Raw genomic sequence first — 24,528 nt, forward strand, 5'->3', positions numbered from 1 at the left:
TTCGTGCCTCGGGAAGGGCAGAGGGACACCCAGCCACAGGCAGGTGCAGGCCAGGAACCCTCTGGAAAACCGGGATGGCCAGGAGTGACCACCAGGAGCAGGGACAACCATTCCCACCCCAATAAACCTCCCCAGACTCCAAACCAGGACCCAGTTTGGCTCCAGGGTTTTTTTTAGCTAAGATTTCTTGCTTTCCAGGGGATTTGGGGCCTGCAAGGACACACACAGATATGTACAGGATTTACAGCATCCCGAAGGATATTGCACAGAATTCCTTACTCCAGCAAGGCCAGAGGCACTGGGACACCCAGCAGCCTCCTGCTGCTCCTGCCTGGCTCCAGAGGGGAAATTCAAGAGTTCAGTCCCCTCAGAGCCCCCCAGCCCCTTCCCAGCCCCGAGAGCAATCAGGGACTGATGGAAACAGCGCAGCCTGCACTGGGAGCACTGGGAGCTCTGGGAGCTGCCCCAGCTCAGGGCAGAACAATCCCAAATCCTGCCCCATGCAAAGCTACTGAGTTCAACCCCTCCAGGCTGCCACATCCTTCCCAAACCCCTTTTTTTAGGTTAGAACTCCAGCTCTGGATGAAGCCCTGGGTGGTGCAATGTAGTTTTGGAGCAGCAAATCCATTCCCAAGGCAGGAAGGGATTCCAGTGCAGGAGCTGCCTCTGGAGGCAGGGCAGAGCAGCATTCCCAAGTATTCCCGGCATTCCTGCTTGGCAAAGGCTCCAGGTTTTAATGGGAAGGGGCTGATGGCAGCTCTCCCTCCACCCCACTATGTCCCTGGAGCTCAGGCTGGATTTTCAAGCAGAATAAATGGGATTTGGGGCTTCCCAGCAGCCATTCCCAGGACTCCAGGGAGCCCTGATCCCTGTGGATGCTCCAGCCCCTCCTCCAGCTCTGCCCTGGAGAAACAGAGCAGCATTCCACATCCAGCAATTCTTCCTCCTGCTGCTCCCAGCACTGTCCAGGGACAACATTGTCACCTTCTCATCCTCATTGGGAGCTGTCCTGAGCACAGCCCCTCCAGGGCTGCTCCCGCTGCTTCCAGGCGGGATGGGGCTGTGGGAATGCTGAGGATCCAAGTGTGGACGTGGATGATGTGACCCCACACAGCCCTGGGTCACCTCCTGGCCTGCTGGGGACAATTCCCAGCCCTGGGGGCAGCAGTGCCTGCGGGTGCCATGGATCCTGGCTGGATCAGACTGGGAGCAGGCTGGGAATGCTGTCCTGCTCCAGAGCCATCCCAGCTCAGGTGGGAGCAGGCTGGGAATGCTGTCCTGCTCCAGAGCCATCCCAGCTCAGGGGTGGTGCAGCACAGCCTGCAGGTCCTCGGGCAGGGAGCCGATGATGGTGTCGATGTAGAGACTCACCCTCTGCAGGGTCTCCTCCTTCACGGGCAGGTGCTGGCAGCGAGCTCTGACCTGTGGGAAACGGGAATTCTCACATTCCAAAGCCTTTCCCCTTCGGAATTCTCCCTTTCCAGGGGCCTTTCCATTGGGAATTGACATTCCAAGGGCCTTTCCCCTTGGGAATTCACACACACATTCCAAGGGCCTTTCCCCTTCAGACCTCACACACATCCCAACACTTTCCCCTTGGGAATTCACACATTCCAAGGCCTTTCCTGTCTGCCCCACGCTCTGGCACGTGGCTGCTTTAGCTCAGGATAAAACCAGGCAGGAAATGCTGAACCTCAGGAGGTCAAGAACTTCCCTGGATCCTCAGAGCTCTGAGGATTTCACATCAACACTGAACTTCCCTGAGTTTCCCAGTTCTCCAGGGAGGAGAAGGAGGTTTTCCAAGGCCCAGGTGTGAACCATGTCCCAGGTTTCTCCCTCCCTGAGAGAAGGAGGGACTCACCAGCTTCTCCCGAAGCTTCAGCACCAGATCCACAATCTCCACCTCAGACTTGTCCTTCATCCAGGCCACAATGTCCTGAGGAGAGAGTGGCTTCCCTCAGGGACACTTCCCAAGGGATTCCCCTAAGGAAAGCCTGAGGGAAAGGTGAGCAGGGGAGTTCTCCTAGTCATTCCTGACAGAGTGACAGAGCCCATCCAGTGCCACCATGGCAGGGACACCTCCCACTGTCCCAATGTCCAGCCTGGCCTTGGACATTCCAGGGGTCCAGGGGCAGCCACAGCTTCTCTGGGAATTCCAGCCCAGCCAGGAATTCCTTCCCAAGATCCCATCCATCCCTGCCCTCTGGCACTGGGAAGCCATTCCCTGTGTCCTGTCCCTCCAGGCCTTGTCCCCAGTCCCTCTGCAGCTCTCCTGGAGCTCCTTTAGGCACTGGAATGTGCTGGAAGCTCTTCCTGGAGCCTCCTCACCTCTGAGTAAAGAATTTCTTCCCATTATTTGGGATAAAATAAACTGAAAGCCCTTGACGTTTCCAGCCTGGTTTGGGAAGGGCCAGAGGGACGTCACACAGCTGTCAGGGCTCACTGGCCCTGTCCCAGCCCTGTCCCCAGCCCTGTCCCTGTCACCCACCGCCTCACAGATGGCCTCCAGGTGCAGAGCCTCCAGCTTCTGCGTCATCTCGCGGTGCCGCTGGCGGAACCAGCCGTCAAAATTGGGGGACTTGAAGAATCGCCTGTGGAGAGAGGTGAGGAATCCTGGAATTGTGGGAGGGAGCCACGGGGATGATCCCATCAACAGCCCCACGCTGTGCCCCAGAGGTGGCCCTGGGAGGGGACAGGAGGACCTGGAGCTGGCTGTGGGACACAGCAGGACATGGAACAGATTCCCAGAGCAGCTGTAGGTGTTCCTGGATCTCTGGAATGTCCAAGGCCAGGCTGGACACTGGGGCTTGGAGCAGCCTGGGACAGGGGAAGGTGTCCCATGGTGTCCCTGGAGGGGCTCAGAGTTTCCTTCCCACCCAACCATTCCATAATTCCATAATTCTATAATTATTTTCTCTGCTCCCTTTCTGGGGTATTTTCCATTCTCCATCTCTGTGCATTTCCCATTTTCCTTCCCTGGGTATCAACCTCTGGATTTTCCCACTCCTATTGCACCAATTATCTTCTCCACCCCATTCAGGACCCAGGAAAACCCTGGACAAACCCCTGCAGGGACTCCACTCATTGGGAGCACACAAACCCCAGGGCTGATTTTGCCCCTGATTTGCTCTCCCTGACCACCCTGAGTGAATCCACGGATGAGTTCTGCACTGAGCAGCCCCAGAGCTCCCTCAGCGCTCCCCAGGGTTTGCTGTCCATGGGGACTGGGGTGGATCCAGGACTCCCTGCCAGCTCTCACCTGTAGAGCCCCAGCCAGTCCCCCTTGAGCACACAGGTGAGCTGAGGCCCAGCGTGCTCCAGGCTCTTCATGAAGTCCTCCTGGCAGAACGGGCGGATCTGGGGAGGGTTCTGCACAGGAAACACCATCAGTCCAGGGAAATCCATATTGGAGAACCCCAAAAAAAGCAGGAAAATGAGGGCTGCACTCCCAGTGGAAAAGGTGCATGAGGCACTCAGGATAAGAACATCCCAAGGCTGATGTTCCTGAGACATTCCCAACAGTTCAGCTCCTGGGAACATCAATCCCAGGGGTTCTTTCAGGTTTGTTTTTTTATTTTTAAATTTTTAGAGTAAAAACCGCTTCCTCCCATGGGGGAGGTGTGTTCCCAGCATCCTGTAACCATTCCCAATCCCAGAGGGAAGGAGAAGCTTTGGGAAAATCCCCTTACCTTCCATGGGGTGATGGCTCTCTGCAGAGGCATCAGGCTGGCCATGTAATGCTCCTAAAAACAACAAAAGACAAACACAAAAGCAGTAAATTACAGCTGAGGAGCCTCTTGTGCTGCCCACAGCAGCTGTGGCTGCCCCTGGATCCCTGGCAGTGTCCAAGGCCAGGCTGGACATTGGGGCTTGGAGCAGCCTGGGGCAGTGGGAGGTGTCCCTGCCATGGCCATGGTGGCACTGGGTGATGGTTAAAGGTCCTTCCCACCCAAGCATTCCAGGATTTCCTGCTCCTGGGTCTGTGCTGCTCCTGCCCTTGTGTCCCCCTGTCCCCTGGTGTCCCCCCACTCACCAGGGGGATGATGAAGCTCTGGGTGAGCTCCAGGAGGTGCCTCCTCAGCAGAGCACTCTGCACCTCCGAGGGACGCTTCCTCTGGATGCCCTGCAGGGACAGCGGGGCACCTGTGTCACCTGTGCCACCCACTGGCACAGCCCAGGGTCACCCAGGTGCCACCCCCTGTCACATACAGAGCCTGGAGTCACTCAAATGTCCCCCCACTGTCACACACAACCTGCAGCTCTGCAGCCAAGGGAGCCTGAAGCACTGCCCAAAATCCCAAAGCACCGAGCCCAAAGTGCAAATCCCAAAGTACAGACCCCAAAATCCATACCCTAAAATTCAGATCCCAAAATCCATATCCCAAAATCCAGACCCCAAAGTGCAGACCCCAAAATCCAGATTCCGCTCTCTGCTCAAACGTATTAAAATTTCAAGTTTCACTACACAAAATCTGGGGTTTTCCCAGGCTCTTTTTTTGGTATCAATTATTCCCACTCAGTTTATTGTTAGCACCAGGATTTAATCTTTAATACCAAGTGAAAAATCCTAAACCTGCCATGATAAACATGTCCAAATACAGATTAAAATGGAAAACAGATTAAATCATCCCAAACTGTAAACTCTGCTCCTTTTGGAGAGCTCTGTCTGCTCAAACCAAGCTCTTGGCACAGTTTTCCCAGCCAGGACAGAGTGGGAAGTGCTTACCTTTAGTAGCCTTTTTATCAGGGTTTTGTCTTTGTGAAGGAATGTTTTATAGGAAGTGTAGATTCCTAGATGGGAAAACCACAAAATCAGGACAAAACCAGGAGTTAGAAACACATTTTTGGCTATTTAGGTGCTGCTGCAGAGTGCAGGGCTGAGATCTCAGCACAAACCCTGGCAGCTCCATGTGGAATTCCAAAAATCATTTACAAACCACTAGGAAATGATGGAACTGTCAATGCAGCAGCATTAAAGGGCACAAAAAACCCTCCAGGAACTTCCTGCAATAAATTCCTGGAGAGGGAACTCCCTGGAAGCAGCTCCTGGCAAGGCCTGGGATGGATGCTCAGCTGTGTCTGGGTGAGCACATTCCTGCCTCCCCCAGCAGCTGGAAGCAGCTGTGATCCACAAAATAAACCCAGGAAAATCTCAAATTTCCATGTCCTATGGGCTGATTTTGGCATTTTTTTGTGCAGTGTTTTCAGGATCAGCAGTGAGAGCTGCAAACACCACCACAGACATTTGTTGGGATGCAAAGGAAATGGAAACAATTTCCTGCTGCCAAATCCTCCAGGGAAGGGCAAACCTCACCAAGGATGCCTGAGGAAATGTCTCAGCTCACCTGGTTTGGTGTCCAGCGTTTTCAGCTTGGCCAGTTTCTTCACCTTCACCTGCTTGGGCAGGTCTCCTGTGACAAGAGGGGACAACTCAGGCTCTGTCCCTTCCTCATGGGACTGTGTGCTTGGGGACATCCACCCTGCCCTGGTTCCTCCACCCTCAGAGCAACCCCTGCTCCCTTCCCTGCCGGAATTCTGCAGTGAGGATGTGCTAAAAACCAGCTCCTCATCCTCAGGGTTTCCTTGGCCTCACAGTTCACTAAGGTGAGGAGTTTTCTCTCTCCCTCCACCTTTCTCCTTGATTTCCTGCCCAGGAAGGGCTTTTCCTCCTGTGGATGCGATTCCTGCTCCACACACCCTGCCCTCAGCTCTGTGCTCATCCTGCACATCCCTGAGCTGCTGCAGCTGCTGGGCTTTTCCAGCTGTGAGGAAATCCCAGCCCCAGAGCTCCCTGCCAGCTTCCAGCTGCTTTTCCAGCCCCATGGAGCTCCCTGCCACTTCCAGCTGTTTTTCCAGCCCCTCAGAGCTCCATTCCCAGCTCTCCCAGCACCCCGAGCCCCCCACACCCCGAGCCCCCCACACGCAGAGCTCACCCGACATGCGCAGCTCTCCCACCCGCAGGATGTGCGGCCAGTGCTGCAGGGTCTTGATGAAGAAGGGGTTGGTGACACCCACGACGATGTTGGGCCTGCAAGGAGGGGACAGGCTGAGTGCCGGTGGCTCGGGGTGTCCCTGGGGTGTCCTGGGGTGGCAGGGCTGGGGCACTCACGGGGCCTGGGTGCGCGTGGTGTACTCCTTGAACTCGCTGTCGTGGATGGTGAAGTAGGGCCGGAAATCGCAGCAGTACCGCAGCGGGGCCAGGCAGCTGCAGGGACAGCCAGGGACAGCCATGGTCACCTCGGGGGTGCCACAGTCACCCTGGGCATGGCACAGTCACCCTGGGCATGGCACAGTCACTAGGGGGCTGGCACAGTCACCCTGGGCATGGCACAGTCACCTTGGGCATGGCACAGTCACTAGGGGGCTGGCACAGGGCACCCAGGATGGGGTCTGGAGCAGGGCACTGTCCTGCCAGAGGTGACAATGGCAGAGAGTCATGGAGGTTGGAAAAGCCCTCCCAGCCCATGGAGCCCAAGCTGTGCCCAATGCCCACCTTGTCCCCAGCCTAGAGCACTGAGTGCCACCTCCAGGCCTTTCTTGGACACCTCCAGAGCTGGGGACTGCAAACCTCCCTGGGCAGCCCCTCCCAAGGCCAGACTTCCCTTTCCAAGAGAGAATTCCTGCTGATATCCACCCTGCCCCTCCCCTGCCCAGCCTGAGGCTGTTCCCTCTCCTGCTGTCCCTGTTCCCTGGAGCACAGCCTGACTCCCCCGGCTGTCCCCTCGTGTCAGGAGTTGTGCAGAGCCACAAGGTCCCCCTGATCCCCTTTTCCCCCAGCCCCGAGGGCAGCACCTGGTGAGGGCCAGCACCAGCTCAGAGGACACGGTTGGGGACGGTGCCATCACCACCATGGGCTCCCCCAGCAGCATCAGCTCCCACAGCATCTGGATGTGGATCAGCACTGGCTGGAAGCACCTGGGATGATGGGAATGACAGGCTGAGGTCAGAGGGGTAGCTCAGGACAGACCACACACAGCTGTGGCCTGCAGCCCCCCCAGATGTGCTTCCATCTGGGAATTTGAGATCTAGGATGGACTTCTGTCATTCCACGACGGAATTCAGGTGTCTTTCCCTGGGCTGTCACTCAATTGTTTGAAACAAGTTGAAAGGAAATGCTGTGAGCAAAGCAAAGCAGCCTGTTGATCATGGAATCCTGGAATGGTTTGGGTGGGAAGAAGGGACCACAAAGCCCATCCAAGGACAGCCCTGTCACTCCGGGGCCTCTCTGGACCCTCTCCAGCAGCTCCAGGTGCTGCTGCTGTGGGTCTCACCTGAGCACAGGGCAGGATCAGCCCAGCACTGGGGCTTCTGGGCTGCGGCAGGTGCAACTCTCACCCTCAGCACTCCAAATCCTTCTCCCAGGGCTGCTCCAGCTGCTCATTCCCAGCCTGGATCCACCCCAGGCGTTGCCCTGAGCCAAGTGCAGCACCTTGGATTTGGCCTTGCTAAACCTCAGGAGGTTCCATGGACAAATGCTGCTCTCAGTGAGTCAGAGAAAGCAGAACAGCCCTGAATTCCAGAAGATGGACATGGGAATGGCACCTGCAGTGCTGGATCTGGCTGGGATGGTCCCCAGCCCTACCCCAGGGCACAACCCTCAGCTCAGACCCTGCCCAGAGTCCCAAATGAATCCCTGGAATTCAGCAGTGTTTGATTCTGCACCATTCCCCCGATTGATGGGATGCTCCCAGCAGGGAGAGGGAGGCAGGTGGAGGGAGAGGGTTGGGAGGAGCCTCTCACCTGAACAGATCCAGCTCATGAACACTGGGGAGAACCAGGGGGGCTGGTAACAGATTCTGGATGAGGAAGGGAGAGAAGCCCGTTAGTAACTGTTAGTGACCTGTGAGGAGATGGGAGAGTCCTGCTGGAATTCCACCTACACTGACCAGGGAACACAAAAAGCAGGGAACAAGGGTCACACCCTGAGGTGTGAGCAGGAGCAGGGCTGGATGCAGCATTCAATCCAAAATTAATTTCTGTGCCTATAAACTAAGGAAGAATCCCTTCTTTCCCAGATGGGAAAGATGTGGCTGCCCACATCTGCTGCTTTATTTTCCAGAGTTCCCTCTGGTGGGAGAGAGTTTGAGACACAGAGGGAGCCAGGCAGGGTTAGAGGTGTGGCTCCAAACCAGTGTTAGTCACAGCAGAGAAAAGGGACAGGGAAATGACTCCAAAGCAAAGAACTGAACTGAAGCAAATCCAAACAACTCCCAGGTGAAGGCAGGAGACCCAGCAGGGCCTGAATTCCCAGGAAAAGTGAGGGGAACGATGAGTGAAAACCCTGTGTGACTCCAGACACGAGAGCCTGGACTGGAACCACTGAGACCACCCTGACCCCAATCCAAAGGGGTTCCCACCAGGATTCAGGATCCTTTCCTGGATTTCAGAATGAGTTCAGGATCCAGCTCTTGCCACCCTCCTCCCTCTCACCTCCTGGTTGCACTGCTTCACTGGGCTGGATCCTGGTTTATCCACCCGGGATGGAATCCTCACCTGCAGCACAAACAAGAGCAGGGATCACCCTGGGATGGGGGCAGCAGGAACTTCCCCAATTCCAAAAGTTGGACTGAAGAAGTCAGGGAGGATGTGGAGTGAGCAGTGGTTTAGCATCCATACCTGGATGACAACTCCCATCACGGGCAGGTTCAGTGTCTGGCCTGGCACTGGGGGTGGCCACTGGTCGATCTCATTGCACACTGAGAACAGGGAGGGGAAAATATTCACCTCAGGGAAAATCCAGCACATGGAATTATTCCCTGTTCCCAGCTCACACATCCCCCTGGCTCGTGGCAAACCCTGTTCCCAGAGCTGACAAAACAGGACAAATGACCCAGGCAATAAAGGTCTGACAGAGGCACAGCAGATTCCTGGCTTTGGGAACACCCTGCATTCCTTGGGAATACCCTGCATTATTTGGGAATACCCTGCATTATTTGGGAATACTCTGCATTCCTCAGGAAAACCCTGCACTATTTGGAAATACCCTGCATTATTGGGAATGCCCTGCATCCAAACCGACAGCCCAATCCCCTCCCTTCCCACCTGCTTATCACTTCCCTGACAGAGAAGACAGAGAAAGTTCTTCCCTGCTGGAATTTGCTCCAGAATGAAGCCATCTGGAGCATTCCAGCTGTTTTTCAGGATCCAGCCCTGCAATCCCAAGCTGGAATCCTTCCCCCCAGCTCACCTGCCTCCAGGCAGGGCTCCAGCTTGTCGAAGTATTCCGGAGCGATCAGCTGCAGCAGGCACTGGAAGAGGTTCACGTAGGGAAGGCGAGACACCAGCACCAGGGACTGGGAAAGGAACATTTGGGATCAGAACCCCCTGACCCCAGCAACGCACATTTTGGTGCTGCTTGGGGAGGGATAAAGTTAAAAAAACACAACATAAAATGCATGGAGCAGCTCCCAAGCAGCACTTGGGTGGAATTCCTGCTGGCTGCTGGTGAGGCAGGATTTGGGGATGGGAGCATGGCCTGGCAAAAGAGCAGCTGGAGAGGAAAAGAAAATCTATCTCTGGTGGGTTCAAAGCTCCAAAAACCATTTCAGGTGGAGGAGCACATAGGAACAACTCGTGAAATGGGAATTAGGCAGATAAACCAAGTCAAGGAATTCTGGGGAAGGACAAAGGAGCAAAACTTGGCCATTTGAGTCAAAATCTCATCCGAGTGTGACAATTCATTCCCTGAGCAATCCCACTGGTTCAGCGCAAAATTCACTGGTTTAGTGGAGATGGAAAAACTCATTTCTGCATGAGCAGCGGTCTGAAAGGAACTCCTGGAGGTGCAGGACACAGAGCTCAGGACACTGCTGGGATGGACACGTCCCCATGGACAGCACAGGACCTGAGGGAACAGCCTCAGGCAGGGGAGGGGCAGGGTGGACATCAGCAGGAATTTCCTCATGGAAAAGGTGGTCAGGCCTTGGAACTGCCCAGGGAGGTTTGGAGTTCCCATCCCTGCAGGTGTCCAGGGAATTCCTGGAGGTGGCACTCAGTGCTCTGGGCATGGGGCACAGCTTGGGCTGGGAGGGATTTTCCATCCTCAGGGATTCTGGGATTCTGGATTCAGCACTGACCTTCTGGAAGTAGCCTCTCCTCATGGAGCTGTCCTTGACCTGCCGGAAGTACACGTAGCCGAAATAGTGAGCGGCCTCTCGCTGCGGGGACAGGGACAGGGAGGGACAGAGGGACAGGGAGGGATGGAGAGAGGGACAGAGAAGGACAGAGAGAGACAGAGAGGGACAGTGAGGGACAGTCCAGCCCTGTTGCCACCAACCCCTTCTGAGCCACCCCCTCTGCTCTGACACATCCCAGCCTCCAGCACAGCCCTCCGAGAGAGCTTTCCATGGGGATGCAACTGGAGCCAGGCTGGGAGAGCTGGGAATGTTCCCCTGGAGAAGGGAAGGATCCAGGGAGAGCTCAGAGCTCCTGCCAGGGCCTGAAGGAGCTCCAGGAGAGCTGCAGAGGGACTGGGGACAAGGCATGGAGGGACAGGACACAGGGAATGGCTTCCCAGTGCCAGAGGGCAGGGATGGATGGGATCTTGGGAAGGAATTCCTGGCTGGGATGGAATTCCCAGAGCAGCTGTGGCTGCCCCTGGATCTCTGGCAGTGTCCCAGGCCAGGCTGGACATTGGGGCTTGGAGCAGCCTGGGACAGTGGAAGGTGCCCCTGCCTCAGTTCCCTCTCCCAGCACTGCTGGGATCCCCCAGATTCAGTTCTTCTCCCAAATACCTGGGGTTTCCCAGATTCCCTTCCCTCTCCCAGTGGAACTGGGGTCTCCCTAATTCAGCTCCATCTCCCACAACAGCTGCAGGTCCCCCTGACTAAATTCAGTTCCCTCTCCCCCTGATCCATTCCCATCTTTGATCCCCCAATCCCATTCCCTCTCCTGCTCTCCCTCCCCATGAGCACTGGCATGAAATCCCCGTGCAGAATCCTCCTTTCCTCACTCTTCCCACAGACACAGGAAAGGAGTGTTTCCCACAGGAACACCAAATCCATGGAATCCTTGGCTTTTCCCCCGGCAGGTGGGAGCAGGACGTGCCAGGACCCACCTGCAGCGTCACCGGGGCCTCCCGGTTGTACTTCCCATCGTCCTGGAATGGGGAATTCCGGGGTCCCCCGGCCTGCCGCAGCCGGAAGCTGAACTGGGTGTCCCCAAGGCCACCTGGGACAGAGACAGCACAGGAGACAGGGGACACAAGCTGGGAGCTGGGAATGACCCCACTGCAACCGGGATGGGGCTGTGGGGAAATGCAGCCAGGAATGGGGAGGGACAGGGGGAGAAACCAAGGAGGAGAAATCCGAAAGGGAGGGGAAAGGGAAAGGGAAAGGAGAAAAGGAAAGGAAATGAAGGATAATGGGAAGGAAAAGGGAAAAGCAATTACAGGAAAAATCTCTTCCCTGTCAGGGTGGGAAGCCCTGGTCCAGGGTGCCCAGAGCAGCTGTGGCTGCCCCTGGATCCCTGGCAGTGCCCAAGGCCAGGCTGGACATTGGGGTTTGGAGCAGCCTGGGACAGTGGGAGGTGTCCCTGGATGGCTTTGAGGTCCTTCCCACCCAAACCATTCCAGGATTCCATGAAAGTGTAAAACCCCAACCCTTAAAGCCCCAGGGCCAGGCTGGATGAGCAGATTTATTTCTCATTGTCTTTTATTTCTCATTGTCACAAAACTTAGTGATTTATAAACAGGTTTGGGGACATTCCTGCTGGGAAGTGTCCCAACCCCAGCTCCTGCTCTTCCCTGGTCATTCCCAAATCCAGGAAAGTGACAGCTGCCATCCCTGGGGACTCACCCTCCTGGCTACCTTTGGAATTTCCTTGGAGCACAGGTTCCTCCCCCAGCAGGGCACAGGGACAATCAGCACAAGGAGCCCCTGGTGCTCCCTGCTGTCCCCTCATCCCAGGGATGGCTCATCCCTCCCCAGGGACACTTCTGTCCCCCCTGGAGTCACCTACCTGAGTAGGAGTCTGGGAAGGACAGGTAGCAGATGCTTGTTTTCTGCAAAAAACCAATGCCCAGTGAGATCCACCCAGAGCTGCTCCCGAAGGAGGGAAAAACGGGAGTGAAGAGCAGTTAGTTACCTCCTTCTCGGTGAGCCTGAAGTCGTGGGGATACACCAGCTGCAGAGAGAGCAGAGCCTGTCAGCCCCTGTGCCCCACAACTGCTCCCCCCTGACCCCAAAGACCCCACAGCAAATCCCACAGCAAATCCCAAAACAAATCCCACATTCCTGGGATGATTCACACTCCTGACCTGTCACAGAACCTGGTTTGATGTGCATTTGGGACAAACCCAAAGGCTGCTACTTTAGGGTTTATCTTGGGAACTGATGGTGGAGTGAACAAACAGCCCCAAATCCTCTGGGAGCATTCCAGATGTGCAAACATCTGTTGGGAGCAGAACAGGACACACAGCAGGGACAGGCTGGGAATGGAGCTGGACAAAGGCTGGTGGGATGAGGAGTGGCACTGCAGGGTGGCACTGCAGGGTGGCACTGCAGGGTGGCACTGCAGGGTGGCACTGCAGGGCTCAGCCAGGGCTGGAAAAACACCCCTGTGAGGGAGGAATTCCATCAGTGTTGGACTTGATGATCTTGGAGAGCTTTTCCAGCCTGAGCCTGTGGTTGTGACAATTCCTGGAGACCACAGCAGCCACAGTCAGGGAATCCTGGGATGGTTTCGGTGGGAAGGACCTCAGAGCCATCCAGTGCCACCATGGCAGGGACACCTCCCACTGTCCCAGGCTGCTCCAAGCCCCAATGTCCAGCCTGGCCCTGGACACTGCCAGGGATCCAGGGGCAGCCACAGCTGCTCTGGGAATTCCATCCCAGCCAGGAATTCCTTCCCAAGATCCCATCCATCCCTGCCCTCTGGCACTGGGAAGCCATTCCCTGTGTCCTGTCCCTCCATGCCTTGTCCCCAGTCCCTCTGCAGCTCTCCTGGAGCTCCTTCAGGCCCTGGCAGGAGCTCTGAGCTCTCCCTGGATCCTTCCCTTCTCCAGGGGAACATTCCCAGCTCTCCCAGCCTGGCTCCAGAGCAGCTCCAGCCCTGCAGCAGCTCTGCAGGTGAGGTCTCACCTGAGCACAGGGCACAGGGACATCCTGAGGGATTCCCCAGAGCGTTCAGGGACTGGGAAATGCAGGAATTGCAGTGGAGCAGAGCAGAACCAGCACAGGCTGGGCTGTGCCAGAGCTCTGCCCTGAGCCTCAGGAATTCTGCTCCAGAGGCTGCTGGTTCTCCAATCAGGAGCTCAAATCAGCGCCTGACTCTCCTTCCCAGGCTATAAATAGCCCGGGTGGCTCCGTGCCAGGGGCTGCAAGTTCACCCAGTTGACAATTCCCGCGGATCCCTTGGCAAGGGCGGCGCTCCAGCCGCGCCAGCCAAATTCCCAATTAACAGTGATGCTGATTAGCCCTCGCTGAGAGCAGCCCTGGGAGGGAAAAGCTGTGGAAATCCAGAGGCAAAATGATCCCAGAGCAGCTGCAGGGAGGAGGCAGGATGGAGAAGGAAGGTTGGGATGCTGGAGCATTGGGATTGGGATCACCCCGAGGATTCAGTTCCCCTGTTCTGCATCAGCACCCCAAACCCATTCCCATGGTTGGGACTAATTAATCCCTGTGAAACATTTATCCTGTTAATTCCCAGGGAATCACGGCCAGAGCAGGAGCAGGGAGCTCTGGCCAGCTGATCCTGACCCATGAGGAACCCGGGAATCCCAGGAATTGTGCTTTCTTCAACATCTGCTGCCTAACTCGGAGCAGGAGTTCAGACAAGGCTTCTGCTTCTCCTGATGGATTTTGGGGGATCTTTCTGCAAGAAAATCATTGGAAAATCAGGCTTTAACTTCCAAGGTTGGAATGATGAGCTTGGAGGTCTTTTCCAACCTTCATCCCTCTGGGATTCCACATCTTTGCTTCCTCTTTAACTCTGATGTTTCTCTGTTTTGGGGTGGGGAGATATCAGCAAGCAAAGATTTAATTTTTAAAAGATTAAAACTCCAAATCCAAGCCAGAAGGAATCCGAGTCACTACAATTTTCCAAAAGCCAAAAAAAAAAGGCAAATAAAAAGGAACTTTGGATGTGTAAATGTCCCTGGATATCTCCAGAGCAGCCCAAAAGGACTTCAATCACATAATTTGTACCCCCAGAGACCCCAAGTTTGTACCCCCAGACCCCCTAAGCTGGCTCTCCCAGATCTCTCCCAAACCCTCACAGATTCCCCTTTTCCTGGCCTCCCTTCCACTGTCTCATCCCTGCTCCTTCCCCTTCCTTCCAGAACAGAAATCCACAATGTTTTTCCAGAGGAACAGGGGCAGAGGGGCTGTGTCCTCCCCACTGAGATGTTCTCAGCTTTCCTGAGTAACTTTTGCCACATGAAGAACATTTTCCCACCAAAACTTATTCAGGCAAAGGGAGAAAAGGAAGAAAAAGAAGGAAAATTCCTTTCCAGGGATGAACAAACCAAATTCTGCATCCTTCATGCACAGAGGCCACTTCTCAGAAACCCAGAGAGGTGAGAACTCAGCTCTGCACATTAAAACACAACCACAGAGCTTTAAATCCTCCACTGTTATTATTATTATTATCCCAGTATTCCTCTCTTTCCCAGGATATTTCAGGTCTGCTTTTGCAGCAAAAAGGATCAAACAGGTGAAACTTGGGTCTGCAGGAGATTTTTTAAATTCATTTTCAGGCTCCAGTGGGAAGAAACAGTCAAGTATTCGAGACAAGGAGCAGCAACAGGTGGGTGTGGTCCCTCCCGCTTCCCATTCCCTTTGGAAGCTCCAGCGTTTGGAACTGGGAAGGCTCAGTCCTCTGAAAATCAGAGCAATGTCCTCAAAAAGGCAGAGGAGGGAGCAATTCCCACAATCACACAACACATGAGGAGGAATTTGAGGTGAATCCTCAGGTTCAGAGAAATCCACACTTCCCTGCTGCCTTTCCTTGCAGCACTGAGCAGCCTCTGAGGTACCAAACTCCCCAAACCCTCCTTCAGGAGCAGCACCGGGATATTCCAGGAACTGGGAACAACTGCCCAGCCCTTCCCATCCTGCCCAAGGGACTCAGCTCTGCTCCAGAGAGGGACCTTCCTTTCCCTTCCCTGGGAATCCTCCCTGCCCTGGCTGCTGGGGATCCGTGTGTTTGGAATCCTGGAATGGTTGGGTGGGAAGGACCTCAGAGCTCATCCAGTGCCACCATGGCAGGGACACCTCCCACTGTCCCAGGCTGCTCTAAGCCCCAATGTCCAGCCTGGCCTTGGACACTGCCAGGGATCCAGGGGCAGCCACAGCTGCTCTGGGAATTCCATCCCAGCCAGGAATTCCTTCCCAAGATCCCATCCATCCCTGCCCTCTGGCACTGGGAAGCCATTCCCTGTGTCCTGTCCCTCCATGCCTTGTCCCCAGTCCCTCTCCAGCTCTCCTGGAGCTCCTTCAGGCCCTGGCAGGAGCTCTGAGCTCTCCCTGCATCCTTCCCTTCTGCAGGGGAACATTCCCAGCTCTCCCAGCCTGGCTCCATGGGATGTGTCACCCTGGGGAGGTTGTGCTCCACGGAAAGGATCCACAAAGGTCTCTCGGATGCTGCCCTGGCCCTTCCCTGCCCTGTGCACCCCTCAGCCATCCATCCCCCATCCCACTCACCCCAAATCTCTGCTGGGACTCTCCTGCTCTGCCTGTCCGCTGCCCCAGCCCATCCCTGCTCCCTCTCCACACCGCCAGCCCTGATCCCCCAGTGCCCACACACCATCCCTAATCCCCTCTCTGCCCATCCTCGATCCTCCTTTCCATCCCTCACTCCCTCTCTCCCCACCCCTCATCCCTCCACACCCCAATCCCTCACCGCCCGGGTCAGCCCCGATGCCTCCCGCGCTGCCGCTGTCCCCAGCCGCCCGGCGCACCTCCATGGCCTGTCCGAGCTCCAGGTCGAAGGTCACCACACACACGCAGTCGATCCAGGCGGCGAAGCGGCCCCAGGGCAGCGGCGAGGCGGCGGCGCGGCGCGGCCTGGGCCCGGCCCGGCTCAGCGCGTCCATGGCGGCGCCGCCCGCGCCCGGCCCGCCCCGCGCCGCGCCCCCTGCCGGCCGGGAGGACTCCGCCCAGCGCCCCCGCCCCGCCACAACGCGCCCCCTGGCGGCCGGGAGGTCCCGAGCGCGCCGCCCGCACCACCGAGACGGCGGCGGGCGAGCAGAGCGGCGCGGGCGGGGCTGGGGAGCTGTCATGGCGGCGCCCCGCTGCCTCTGAGGGGCTTGGGGTCGCTGGACTCACGGCAGCTCCGCCGCTCAGCGCCCAGCCTCGGTATGTGCCCGCCCTGAGCCTCCCCGGCCCGGCTGTGCCCGCTCTGAGCCTCCCCGGCCCGGCTGTGCCCGCTCTGAGCCTCCCCGGCCCGGCTGTGCCCGCTCTGAGCCTCCCCGGCCCTCCGTTCGCAGCCCCCCCGGGCCCAAGTTTTAGGAGCTCCAGACACCCACGGAGCGCTTCCACCGTTTAGGAAAAAGACGCCGTTTGTTCCCTGCCGGGCGTGAGGAGGTTTCCACAAGTCAAGCTCGCGGAGGGGTTAAAAATGACGTCTTTTCTACAGTAGAAGTTACACGAACCCGCCACGGTGTAACTCGTATTCGCCACCTGCTTAATGCACATTTAATTGTGTGGCCTAAGCTGACCCCGTGCTTGAATGAGAATTCCTCTCTTTGTTAAGCGACTTCTATTGCTGAAGTCACCCGAGGCCACAGTTGCGTTCACAAAAGGTGAGAAAATGCCATCAGTTCCTTTTGGGGCAGTTTACCCGGGATTGAGGGTTCCCCAGCAATGCCAGGGCTGGAGCTGCCCGGGTGCTGGCAGAGCCAGGACAGGAGGTGTTTCCGAGGCAAAGGTGACCCAGGATGGTTTCACGAGGTGATTTTTGGGATTTCAGGCACGTGAAGGCCATGGCATGAGCTGCTTCCTGCTCGAGGACCAGGACATCTGGGAAATGGGAAGTATTGAGGATAAATCACAGTTTTGTGGCTGATTGCCTGAGGAGCTGGGAAAACCCAGGCACTTTGGGGGGTTATTTATTGCCAGGGTCAGTCCTGGAGCAGAGGAGGATCAGGACCAAAGCAAAGAGAAGGCGTGAGAAGGAACAACTTCACCCTGGCAGTGTCCAAGGCTAGGCTGGACAGGGCTTGGAGCAGCCTGGGCCAGTGGAAGGTGTCCCTGCCCATGGGACTGGATGGCCTTTGAGGTCCCTTCCAGCTGAACCATTCCATGATCCCAGAGTGCCCAGAGGTGTCCAAGTGCCACCAGGTCTCCCCTCCCACCTCCCAAGTGTGTGGTGACATAACAGCTCCATGGAGCAGGAGTTGTTTCCCACACAGAAATTTTGTGGCCAGGCTGCTGACCTCCCACAGCATCACTGCTGTGGGTTTGATTATTTTTGCCACTTCTTTGGTTGTCCCTGGGCTGTTTGTTCAGTTTCAGCTCCTGTTGAACTCCCTGATCAGGGGGCAGAGGAGCTGCATTTACACAAACACTGCCCTGTCCTGTGAACCGCTAATTAATGTTGATTAGGATTTATTACAGGCCTGTAATAAAGCCTGTAACACTTTATTTACACTTGCCACACTTACAGCTGATTCCTGCCAGATGAGGGGCAAGAGGAAAATGTAACAATAACCTGAATAAAAAATACTGGACTGAGTTTTTTGCTCAGTTTCTCTTTGTCCCACAATAAAAATCAGTTTTTGTCTTGTGCCAGGGGTCTCCCATGGCTGATTTCACTGCAGCCACATGAACATTCCTGCCTGGCCCAGCAGAACAAAATTGACTGTGAATAAAAAGGGCAATAAAAGTTCTTAGAACCTCTGAGAAGTGTAAAAGTGAGGGCTGGAGGGTTTAAATTAGAATGGAAACACAGCCCTGTACCTGACCAGGGAACTGTCATGGGCAGAAAGTCACACCCAGGATCCCCAGTCCTTCACAGAGAATTTCCCAGAGTCATGTGGCAGGACAGGCAAGTGGAATCACAGAATCCAGGAATCCTGGAATGGGTTGGGTGGGAAGGACCTCAGAGCCCATCCAGTGCCACCATGGCAGGGACACCTCCCACTGTCCCAATGTCCAGCCTGGCCTTGGACACTGCCAGGGATCCAGGGGCAGCCACAGCTGCTCTGGGAATTCCAGCCCAGCCAGCAATTCCTAATTCCCAAGATCCCATCCATCCCTGCCCTCTGGCACTGGGAAGCCATTCCCTGTGTCCTGTCCCTCCATGCCTTGTCCCCAGTCCCTCTGCAGCTCTCCTGGAGCTCCTTCAGGCCCTGGCAGGAGCTCTGAGCTCTCCCTGGATCCTTCCCTTCTCCAGGGGAACATTCCCAGCTCTCCCAGCCTGGCTCCAGAGGAGGTTTCCATGAACTGAGGACCTGCCCCCTAGTATTTTTTATTTCCCGTTGTTCAAAGCCCAGAGATCTCAGGACTCCTTTCCTGAGCTCATCTCGGGACAATCCGGGTTGGTTTCCTGCTGGGGTCGAGCTCTGACCAGCTCGGGTGCTGCTGGTGCCCGGCAGGGGAAGCTGCAGTGAGATTTTCCCAGAGGGTAGAGTTAAATCCACTCCGGAGGCGCTGCTGAGGGTTAAGTCCCAGGAACCAGCTGATCCCAGAGCCGGGCTGAGCCTTGGAAGCTCCTGGTGGGTGCTGCACCATATTTGGGCACGGCTGGCTGTGCAGATCTGCGAGTGCAGCCCTGGGCTGAGCTGGAGCTGCCAGGGCAGCGCTGGGGCTGCTGCTGCTCATCGCCCCAGCAACGCCACAAACACAACATTGCCCAACCCCTGCCGGCTAGAATTAACTCCTGCATGCCTGTGTGCCTCTGCGCTGCTGGGCGGGATAGGATTCCCCAGCCGGGAGGAGGAACATTCCCTGCAGCCCCAGGAACGTGCGGCGTGCTGCAGGCCAGGGAATGTCAGCTGGGCTGCTGCTGGGGCACTCGGGGCTGTGGGACTTGAAGCAGGCCTGGTCACTCGGCCCAAAGGCAGCCAAAGAGAAATGCTGGGCTCTGGAAAAGCTCCCACAGCAGCGCTGTGTGCTCGGGAGAGGCTGTGGCTGCAGGAGAAGGGAGGAGAGCTCCTCCCCTGCTCCCTGCAGGGCTGCTCAGATTAATGTCAAAGCGGCGCTGGGAGATCCTGTTCTGATGCCTGTTGGAGGCACCAGATCACGCCTCAATCCCGAGCCAAGAATAGATCCCAGAATTCTTCATCATCCCCAGCCTATTTCTGGGCCTGCAGCCTCCCACCCGACGTGTGCCTGATCCTGCTCCTGCTCCTGCTGGGAATCCTGCTGGGGCTCAGGTTCATGCCCTGCTCCCTGAGCTGGGAGCTCACCCTGCAGCCAGAGTGCTCCTTGTGCTCGGGGGCTGCACACACCCAGAGAACCAGGGAAGCCTGGAATGGTTCGGATTGAAGATGTCCCTAATGCCCACCCAGTGCCACCCCTGCCATGGCCAGGGACACCTCCCGTGGTTCCAGGTTGCTCCCAGCCCCTTCCAGCCTGGTCCTGCCACACCTGGGCTCAGCTCCAGTGTCAGTGCTGGAGGAGATTCCAGTTGTTCCCAGTGGGATTCGACTGCTCTGTGCCACAGCCAGGGCTTGCAACCATGGTCTGGAGTGTCTGTCCCTGTCTCTGTCTCTGTCCCTGTCTCTGTCCCTGTCCCTGCTGGCAGCTCCTGCCCCTGCTGCTGCCAAGCCCCGAGTTCAGCTGTATTTTAGTGTGTTCCAGAGGGCTGGAGCAGAAAAGAAGGAAGCTGTTCCAAGGCTGGAACTCTAGAAATCAGCTGGAGGAGTCAGGCTGTACAACCCTGGAGCTCCAGGGGATGGGAATAGGCTCTGGGGGCGGCTGGAAGATTTGGGAATTTGCTTGGATGGTGTCATCCTGTCCCCACAAGCCACAATAAGCCACAAAAAATGCTCTATAAGCCCATTTCCCTCCAACAGATGAAACAGGGAAGTGATACTCCTGAGGCTGTGCTATTTTTTCCCTCATTAATGGCCACCAAAGTGCTAATTACCACACGGGTGCCCTATAACTTCTTGGAGTCCTTCCCTTCCAGCCCTCACACTGGAAAAACGGCCATAAATGAGGAATTTTACCCACTTAGTCAGGGGGGACACTTTTAGTGGCATTTCTGTGGCAACCCCCATGGCCAAACCCCAGCCTGTGGCAGGGGGGTGACACTGGGTGAGCCTTAAGCTCCTTTCCAACCCAAACCATTCCATAATCCCATGATTCCATGGGAACTGCCCATCTTTTCCCGTGGCAAAGGCCACGTTTTCGCTGTAAACTTTAACCACGTGCAGGAATATTTGCAGGGTCAAGGACTCCGCGAGAGCAGCGCAGAGCAGCTTAGCGGTAAATCTCATGGCAGGAATTCACTTTGGAATGAAGGATTGGATCGCGTCCTGCTGGGTTCCTGGAGGATGCTGGCACTTGGAAAGCAGTTTATCCACGAGACAAAGACAAATCCAGGAGCCCAGGCTGCCAGCATGACTCAGAGATCCCTTCTCCCAGCCCCGGGTCGCTTCTCCCTCTTTCTACTCTTCCTCCCTCCCTCCTCCATGCTCATCCCCACTTCCCTGGACACACTGGACCCTGTTCCCCCCCAGTCCCCTGACAGGGCCCATCTCTGGGGTGCCCCTTGCAGTGACACCGGGGCCAGCTGAAGGCAGTGGCCACAGAAGGCTTCTGCTGTCCCCGTGTCCCCCCAGCTCCAGGGTCCTGTCCCCGTCCTCCTCCTGTTCTCCCCGAGGCCATGACCACCCCCGAGGGCCGCAGATCGCCCACCCCGGAATCCCTGATCCCTGTCGCCGTGTCCCCGTTGCCCCGTCCCCATTGCCGTCCCAGTGTCTCTGTCCCCGCCACATCCCCGTCCCACCATCTCCCTGTCCCCAGTCCCCGCCCCCGTGTCTCAATCTCCGCCCCCGTGTCTCCGTCCCCTTGTCCCTATCCCCGTTCCTGTTCCCCTATCCTCGTCCCCGTGTTCGACCCCATCCCATCCCCATCTCCACCCCACCATCCCCATTCACGTCCCTGTCCCCTGTCACCCTCCCACCGTTCCCGTCCCGCGTCGCGTTCCCTGTCCCAGCATCCTCATCTCCGTCCCACCGACCCCATCCCCTTCCCGCGGTGTCCGTGCCCCCAGGTCCGTGTCCCCATCCCCGTGCACATCCCTGTCCCGGTCCCCATGTCCCCATCTCTATGCCCCCATCCCCTTGTTCCCGTCCCCATCCCTGTCCCCGTGTCCCCGTCCCTGTCTCCATCCCTGTCCCCATCTCTGTCCCTATCCCTATCCCCGTGTCCCCATCCCTGTCCCCATCCCCGTCCCTATCCCTGTCCCCATCCCTGTCCCCATCCCCGTCCCTATCCCTGTCCCCATCGCGGTGTCCCCGCGGAGCTGCCCCGCCCCTAGCTCCGCCCACCAGGTTTAACCACGCCCACCAAGACCCCTCCCCACGCCAGGCCCCGCCCCCTCCCATCGGCCCCGCCCCTCTCCCCCCGCCCTGAGGGAGCCGCGGCGCCGCCGCCATTTTGGAGCCGCCGCCGCCGCCGCTCCGCCGCCGCTGCCCGCGCAGCCCCGGCCGGCCCAGCCCGCGGGCCCGGCCCGCAGCCCGGCCCGGCAGCGCCCGAGAGCAGCCCGGCACCCGCAGGTGAGACCCGGCTGTCACGGCCGCCCTCGCGGGGCCGGGGTCGGGGCTGGGCCCGGCGCCGCGGGCTGGGCCCCGCCGCCCCCCCGGCTCCGCTCCGGCCTCCCGGAGCCTCTCCCCGCGCTCCGGGGGTTCGGCACCGTTTGGGGGGTTAAAAACCACCTCCTCCGAGCCGCTGTCCGGGGCCGGGCCGTGGCCTCTCCGCCTCGTTCCGTGCGGATCTGGGTTAAATCCGACTGCTCTGCGCGTGACAGTTTCCTTTTGCCGTGTTTTGGTGCGTGCGGGGCGGGCTGGCGGGGCTGGGGGATGGGGCTGCGGCCTCCAGGTGCTCCTGGATCGCACCTGATCGGCCGGGAGTGGCCGGAGCTGTCAGGAGCGGTGCCGGTGGCAAGGTCAGGGGTCAGGTCACGCTTCCTGGGGCTCAGATCCCTCTCAGGGCTCCGAGCGCACTGCCGAGGCTCTGGTCACCTTCCGGGGATCCCCTGCTCGGGGGTCATATCACCCCCTTGGGGATCTGCTCCCCTTTCCCAGGGTCAGGTCCCCCTCTCGAGGTTCTCGTCCCCCGCCTGGGGGTCAGGTCAGTCCCGGGGGTCAGGTCCCTCTTCTGGGGGCCAGATCACCCTTCTGAGGGTCCCCGTTTCTGGGGTTCTGGTTCCCCTCCTGTGGGTCAAGTCCCTCTCGGCTGTCTGGTCCCCTTCCCGGGACTCTGGTCCCTTTGCCAAGGGTCTGGTCCCGTTCCCGGGGGCCATGTCCCTCCCGGAGGTGACAGGAGGGGCTCAGTGGTCAGGGTCCCCCTCCCAAGGGTCTGGTCCCTTGCCGGGGTCAGGTCACCCTTCCAGGAGTCAGGTTCCTGCCGGGGGTCACGGCAGGGGGATCAGCCTCCCAGGGGTGTCACCCTCCCGGGGACCTGCCAACCTCAGCGTGCGCTATTTGGCCATAAATGTCGCCGTGCTGGTTTTATTAACAACCAGAAAGCGGGGTAGGAGTCGAGGCCCCTGCTGGAATCACCACAAGATTGATCTGACAGGAAAGCGGCTCCTGGCAGAGGCTGGGAGGGCCCTGCTGAATTTGAAGGCCTTGTTTTGCACCAGCAAAAAAAAAAACCAAACGAACTAGGAAGTGAAAAAGAGAAACTGAGAGAACTCAGAGGGGCCTGAGAGGTTTTTCCTCGCTTGATCCCCCACTTGGAAATTCATGCTTTAAAAACTTGAAGGTTGTTTTCATCATTTATTTGGTCTCTCAGAAAGGGGAAGGTGGTGATTCCAGCCCTGCCCAGCCCCACAGGTTTGAACCAAGCTCTTAGGAGCAGATTTGGGTTATAAAGCTCTGTTTAAAGCCTGATGAGAGAAGAAACATTTATGTTTTCTCTTATTACTCTGACACTTAAAGCGAACATGCTGCCAAAATACTTCAGTGGTAAAAAAAACCCTGGTGGATGGTAGTATAGGGATTTCCATGGCAACCAACGGTGATCTCATGGGAAGCAAAGTTAAATTTTGGGCTCTCAGTGGGAGCACATCATGACCTGGGCTGGCCTGGGTGACATGAGCTTGGGAGAAGGTGGTGAGGGCTGGGTAGGAGCAAACTGGTTGAAACTAAGGCTTGTTCTCCGTGTATACACAGACATTCCTGGTGATTTTTGTACTTTCTTTGGATTAACGTTGAAACGCAGGGATGTGGGACAGCGTCCTGGCTGGCAGTGGTGACAGATTGGTGGTGCTGCAGCAGGTGCCTGTGGGGCAGGTGGTGCAGGAGAGGTTCCTGCAGACCCTCACCCTGGGGGGGAGGTTTGTTGTGGGATGCAGGAGCTGCGGAGCATCTTCTGCTCAGCCTGGTGTTCCAGGAGCTTTGCGTGTGCTGTGGGAGGGACAGGGTGGATTTCTGACTTCACAAATTGGAAACTGTCAAAAATAATAACGAAGAGGCAGCACTGTGTGAGAGCTGCTGCTCGGGGGTTTGTTACCAGGAGAAAAGCACTCTGTGGGCTTATAGGATTTTTGGGAAGCTCCAGGCCGCTGCTGGCAGAGCTTTCCCGAGGAACAGGGGGCTGGGGAGCCCAGCTGTGTTCCATAGTGGGATCCTCCAGTCCTGATCACAGTTTCCTGGTAGGATTGGGAGGCAGCTGGAGGGAATCCCATCCCTGCCGTCCCTTAAAGCTTCCTCTCCTCTTTGGTAGAGATAACCCACTGTTTTCCTGTGGTGGTTTTCCATGCTCTGTGCAAGGAATGCTTCATTTGAGATCTCCCCTGAGTTGTATGGTGGCAAAGGGGATCCAGAACTTTTCTTCCCCAAGCCCAGCAGTGGTCCAGCATCGCAGAACCATGGAATCTCCTGAGCTGGAAGGCACCCACATGGATCCAGCTCCTGGCCCTGCACAGACACCCCAACAATCCCACCCTGTGCATCCCTGAGAGTGTTGTCCGAACACTCCTGGAGCTCTGGAGCTGTGCTCATTCCCTGGGAAGCCTGGGCAGTGCCTGACACCCTCTGGGGAAGAACCTTTTCCTGATCTCCAACCTGACCCTGCCCTGGCACAGCTCCAGTTGTTCCCTGGTTCCTGTCCCTGGTCTCCAGAGTTTGGGGAGAGCTTGGGGCTGGGAACCGCAGGATGAGCTTTCCTGCTCTCCTTGCTGACACTGCGGGGTGCAGGTGGATTCTGTGCTCGGGATCGTGACTCCATGGATGTCATCCAGCAGCATGGTTTAACAGGGGCTGCGAGTCAGAGTGCCTGAAGGGCAGGAGCTGCAGCTCAGCCATAAAAATGGGCAAACTGGAATGCCAGGAAGTAGGAGAGTCTCTTGTTGGAGTAAATCTTGGTTTTGGAACAGGAGTAGAACAAGAATAACTGGGAAATTTGGGTGCAA

General features: G+C 57.1%; 2 protein-coding genes across 9 annotated transcripts in view; one reads left to right on the top strand and one right to left on the bottom strand.

The window, feature by feature from the left end:
* Positions 1 to 154: 154 nt before the first annotated feature.
* On the bottom strand, positions 155 to 16,050 carry DENND6B (DENN domain containing 6B). Of its 3 annotated transcripts, XM_085080740.1 has the most exons (21): positions 15,899 to 16,050; positions 12,085 to 12,123; positions 11,959 to 12,001; positions 11,057 to 11,169; positions 10,077 to 10,157; positions 9,188 to 9,293; positions 8,617 to 8,696; positions 8,431 to 8,493; positions 7,741 to 7,796; positions 6,793 to 6,915; positions 6,110 to 6,205; positions 5,934 to 6,028; positions 5,346 to 5,411; positions 4,727 to 4,791; positions 4,034 to 4,123; positions 3,690 to 3,743; positions 3,260 to 3,369; positions 2,489 to 2,591; positions 1,862 to 1,936; positions 1,304 to 1,422; positions 155 to 1,253 (listed from the first exon to the last, which is right to left on the bottom strand). In XM_085080740.1, exons 1-21 carry the CDS (start codon positions 16,031 to 16,033, stop codon positions 1,250 to 1,252), a joined length of 1,716 nt encoding a protein of 571 aa, XP_084936866.1. In that variant the 5' UTR covers positions 16,034 to 16,050; the 3' UTR covers positions 155 to 1,249. The 3 variants fall into 3 exon arrangements, with proteins under 3 accessions (XP_084936866.1, XP_084936875.1, XP_084936858.1); XM_085080749.1 differs by having other exon boundaries at positions 155 to 1,422; positions 10,077 to 10,115; XM_085080732.1 differs by having other exon boundaries at positions 155 to 1,422.
* Positions 16,051 to 16,406: 356 nt separating this feature from the next.
* The window catches only part of PPP6R2 (protein phosphatase 6 regulatory subunit 2), a 57,052-nt gene continuing 48,930 nt past the window's right edge, over positions 16,407 to 24,528 (top strand). For 4 of the 6 annotated variants that reach the window (XM_085080860.1, XM_085080820.1, XM_085080868.1 and 1 more), the window contains exon 1: positions 21,512 to 21,667. The gene's annotated coding sequence lies outside the window, so the exon portion shown is untranslated. Of the gene's footprint in view, positions 16,551 to 21,511; positions 21,668 to 21,916; positions 21,939 to 24,528 lie in introns of those variants that run through there. The other 2 variants (XM_085080831.1, XM_085080841.1) reach the window with 2 other exon arrangements.

This window comes from Lichenostomus cassidix, chromosome 1Aa, assembly GCF_008360975.1.
Source record: "Lichenostomus cassidix isolate B80296 chromosome 1Aa, HeHo_3.0, whole genome shotgun sequence".
Lineage (NCBI taxonomy): Eukaryota > Metazoa > Chordata > Aves > Passeriformes > Meliphagidae > Lichenostomus > Lichenostomus cassidix.

Coding starts and splice junctions, on each gene's coding strand:
- DENND6B (XM_085080740.1), bottom strand. CDS start 16,033: ATGGACGCGCTGAGCCGGGCCGGGCCCAGGCCGCGCCGCGCCGCCGCC. Junction 5,412..5,933: donor GGGAGAGCTGCGCATGTCGG/GTGAGCTCTGCG, acceptor CTCTTGTCACAG/GAGACCTGCCCAAGCAGGTG. Junction 1,937..2,488: donor TGGAGGCCATCTGTGAGGCG/GTGGGTGACAGG, acceptor CTCTCTCCTCAG/GACATTGTGGCCTGGATGAA.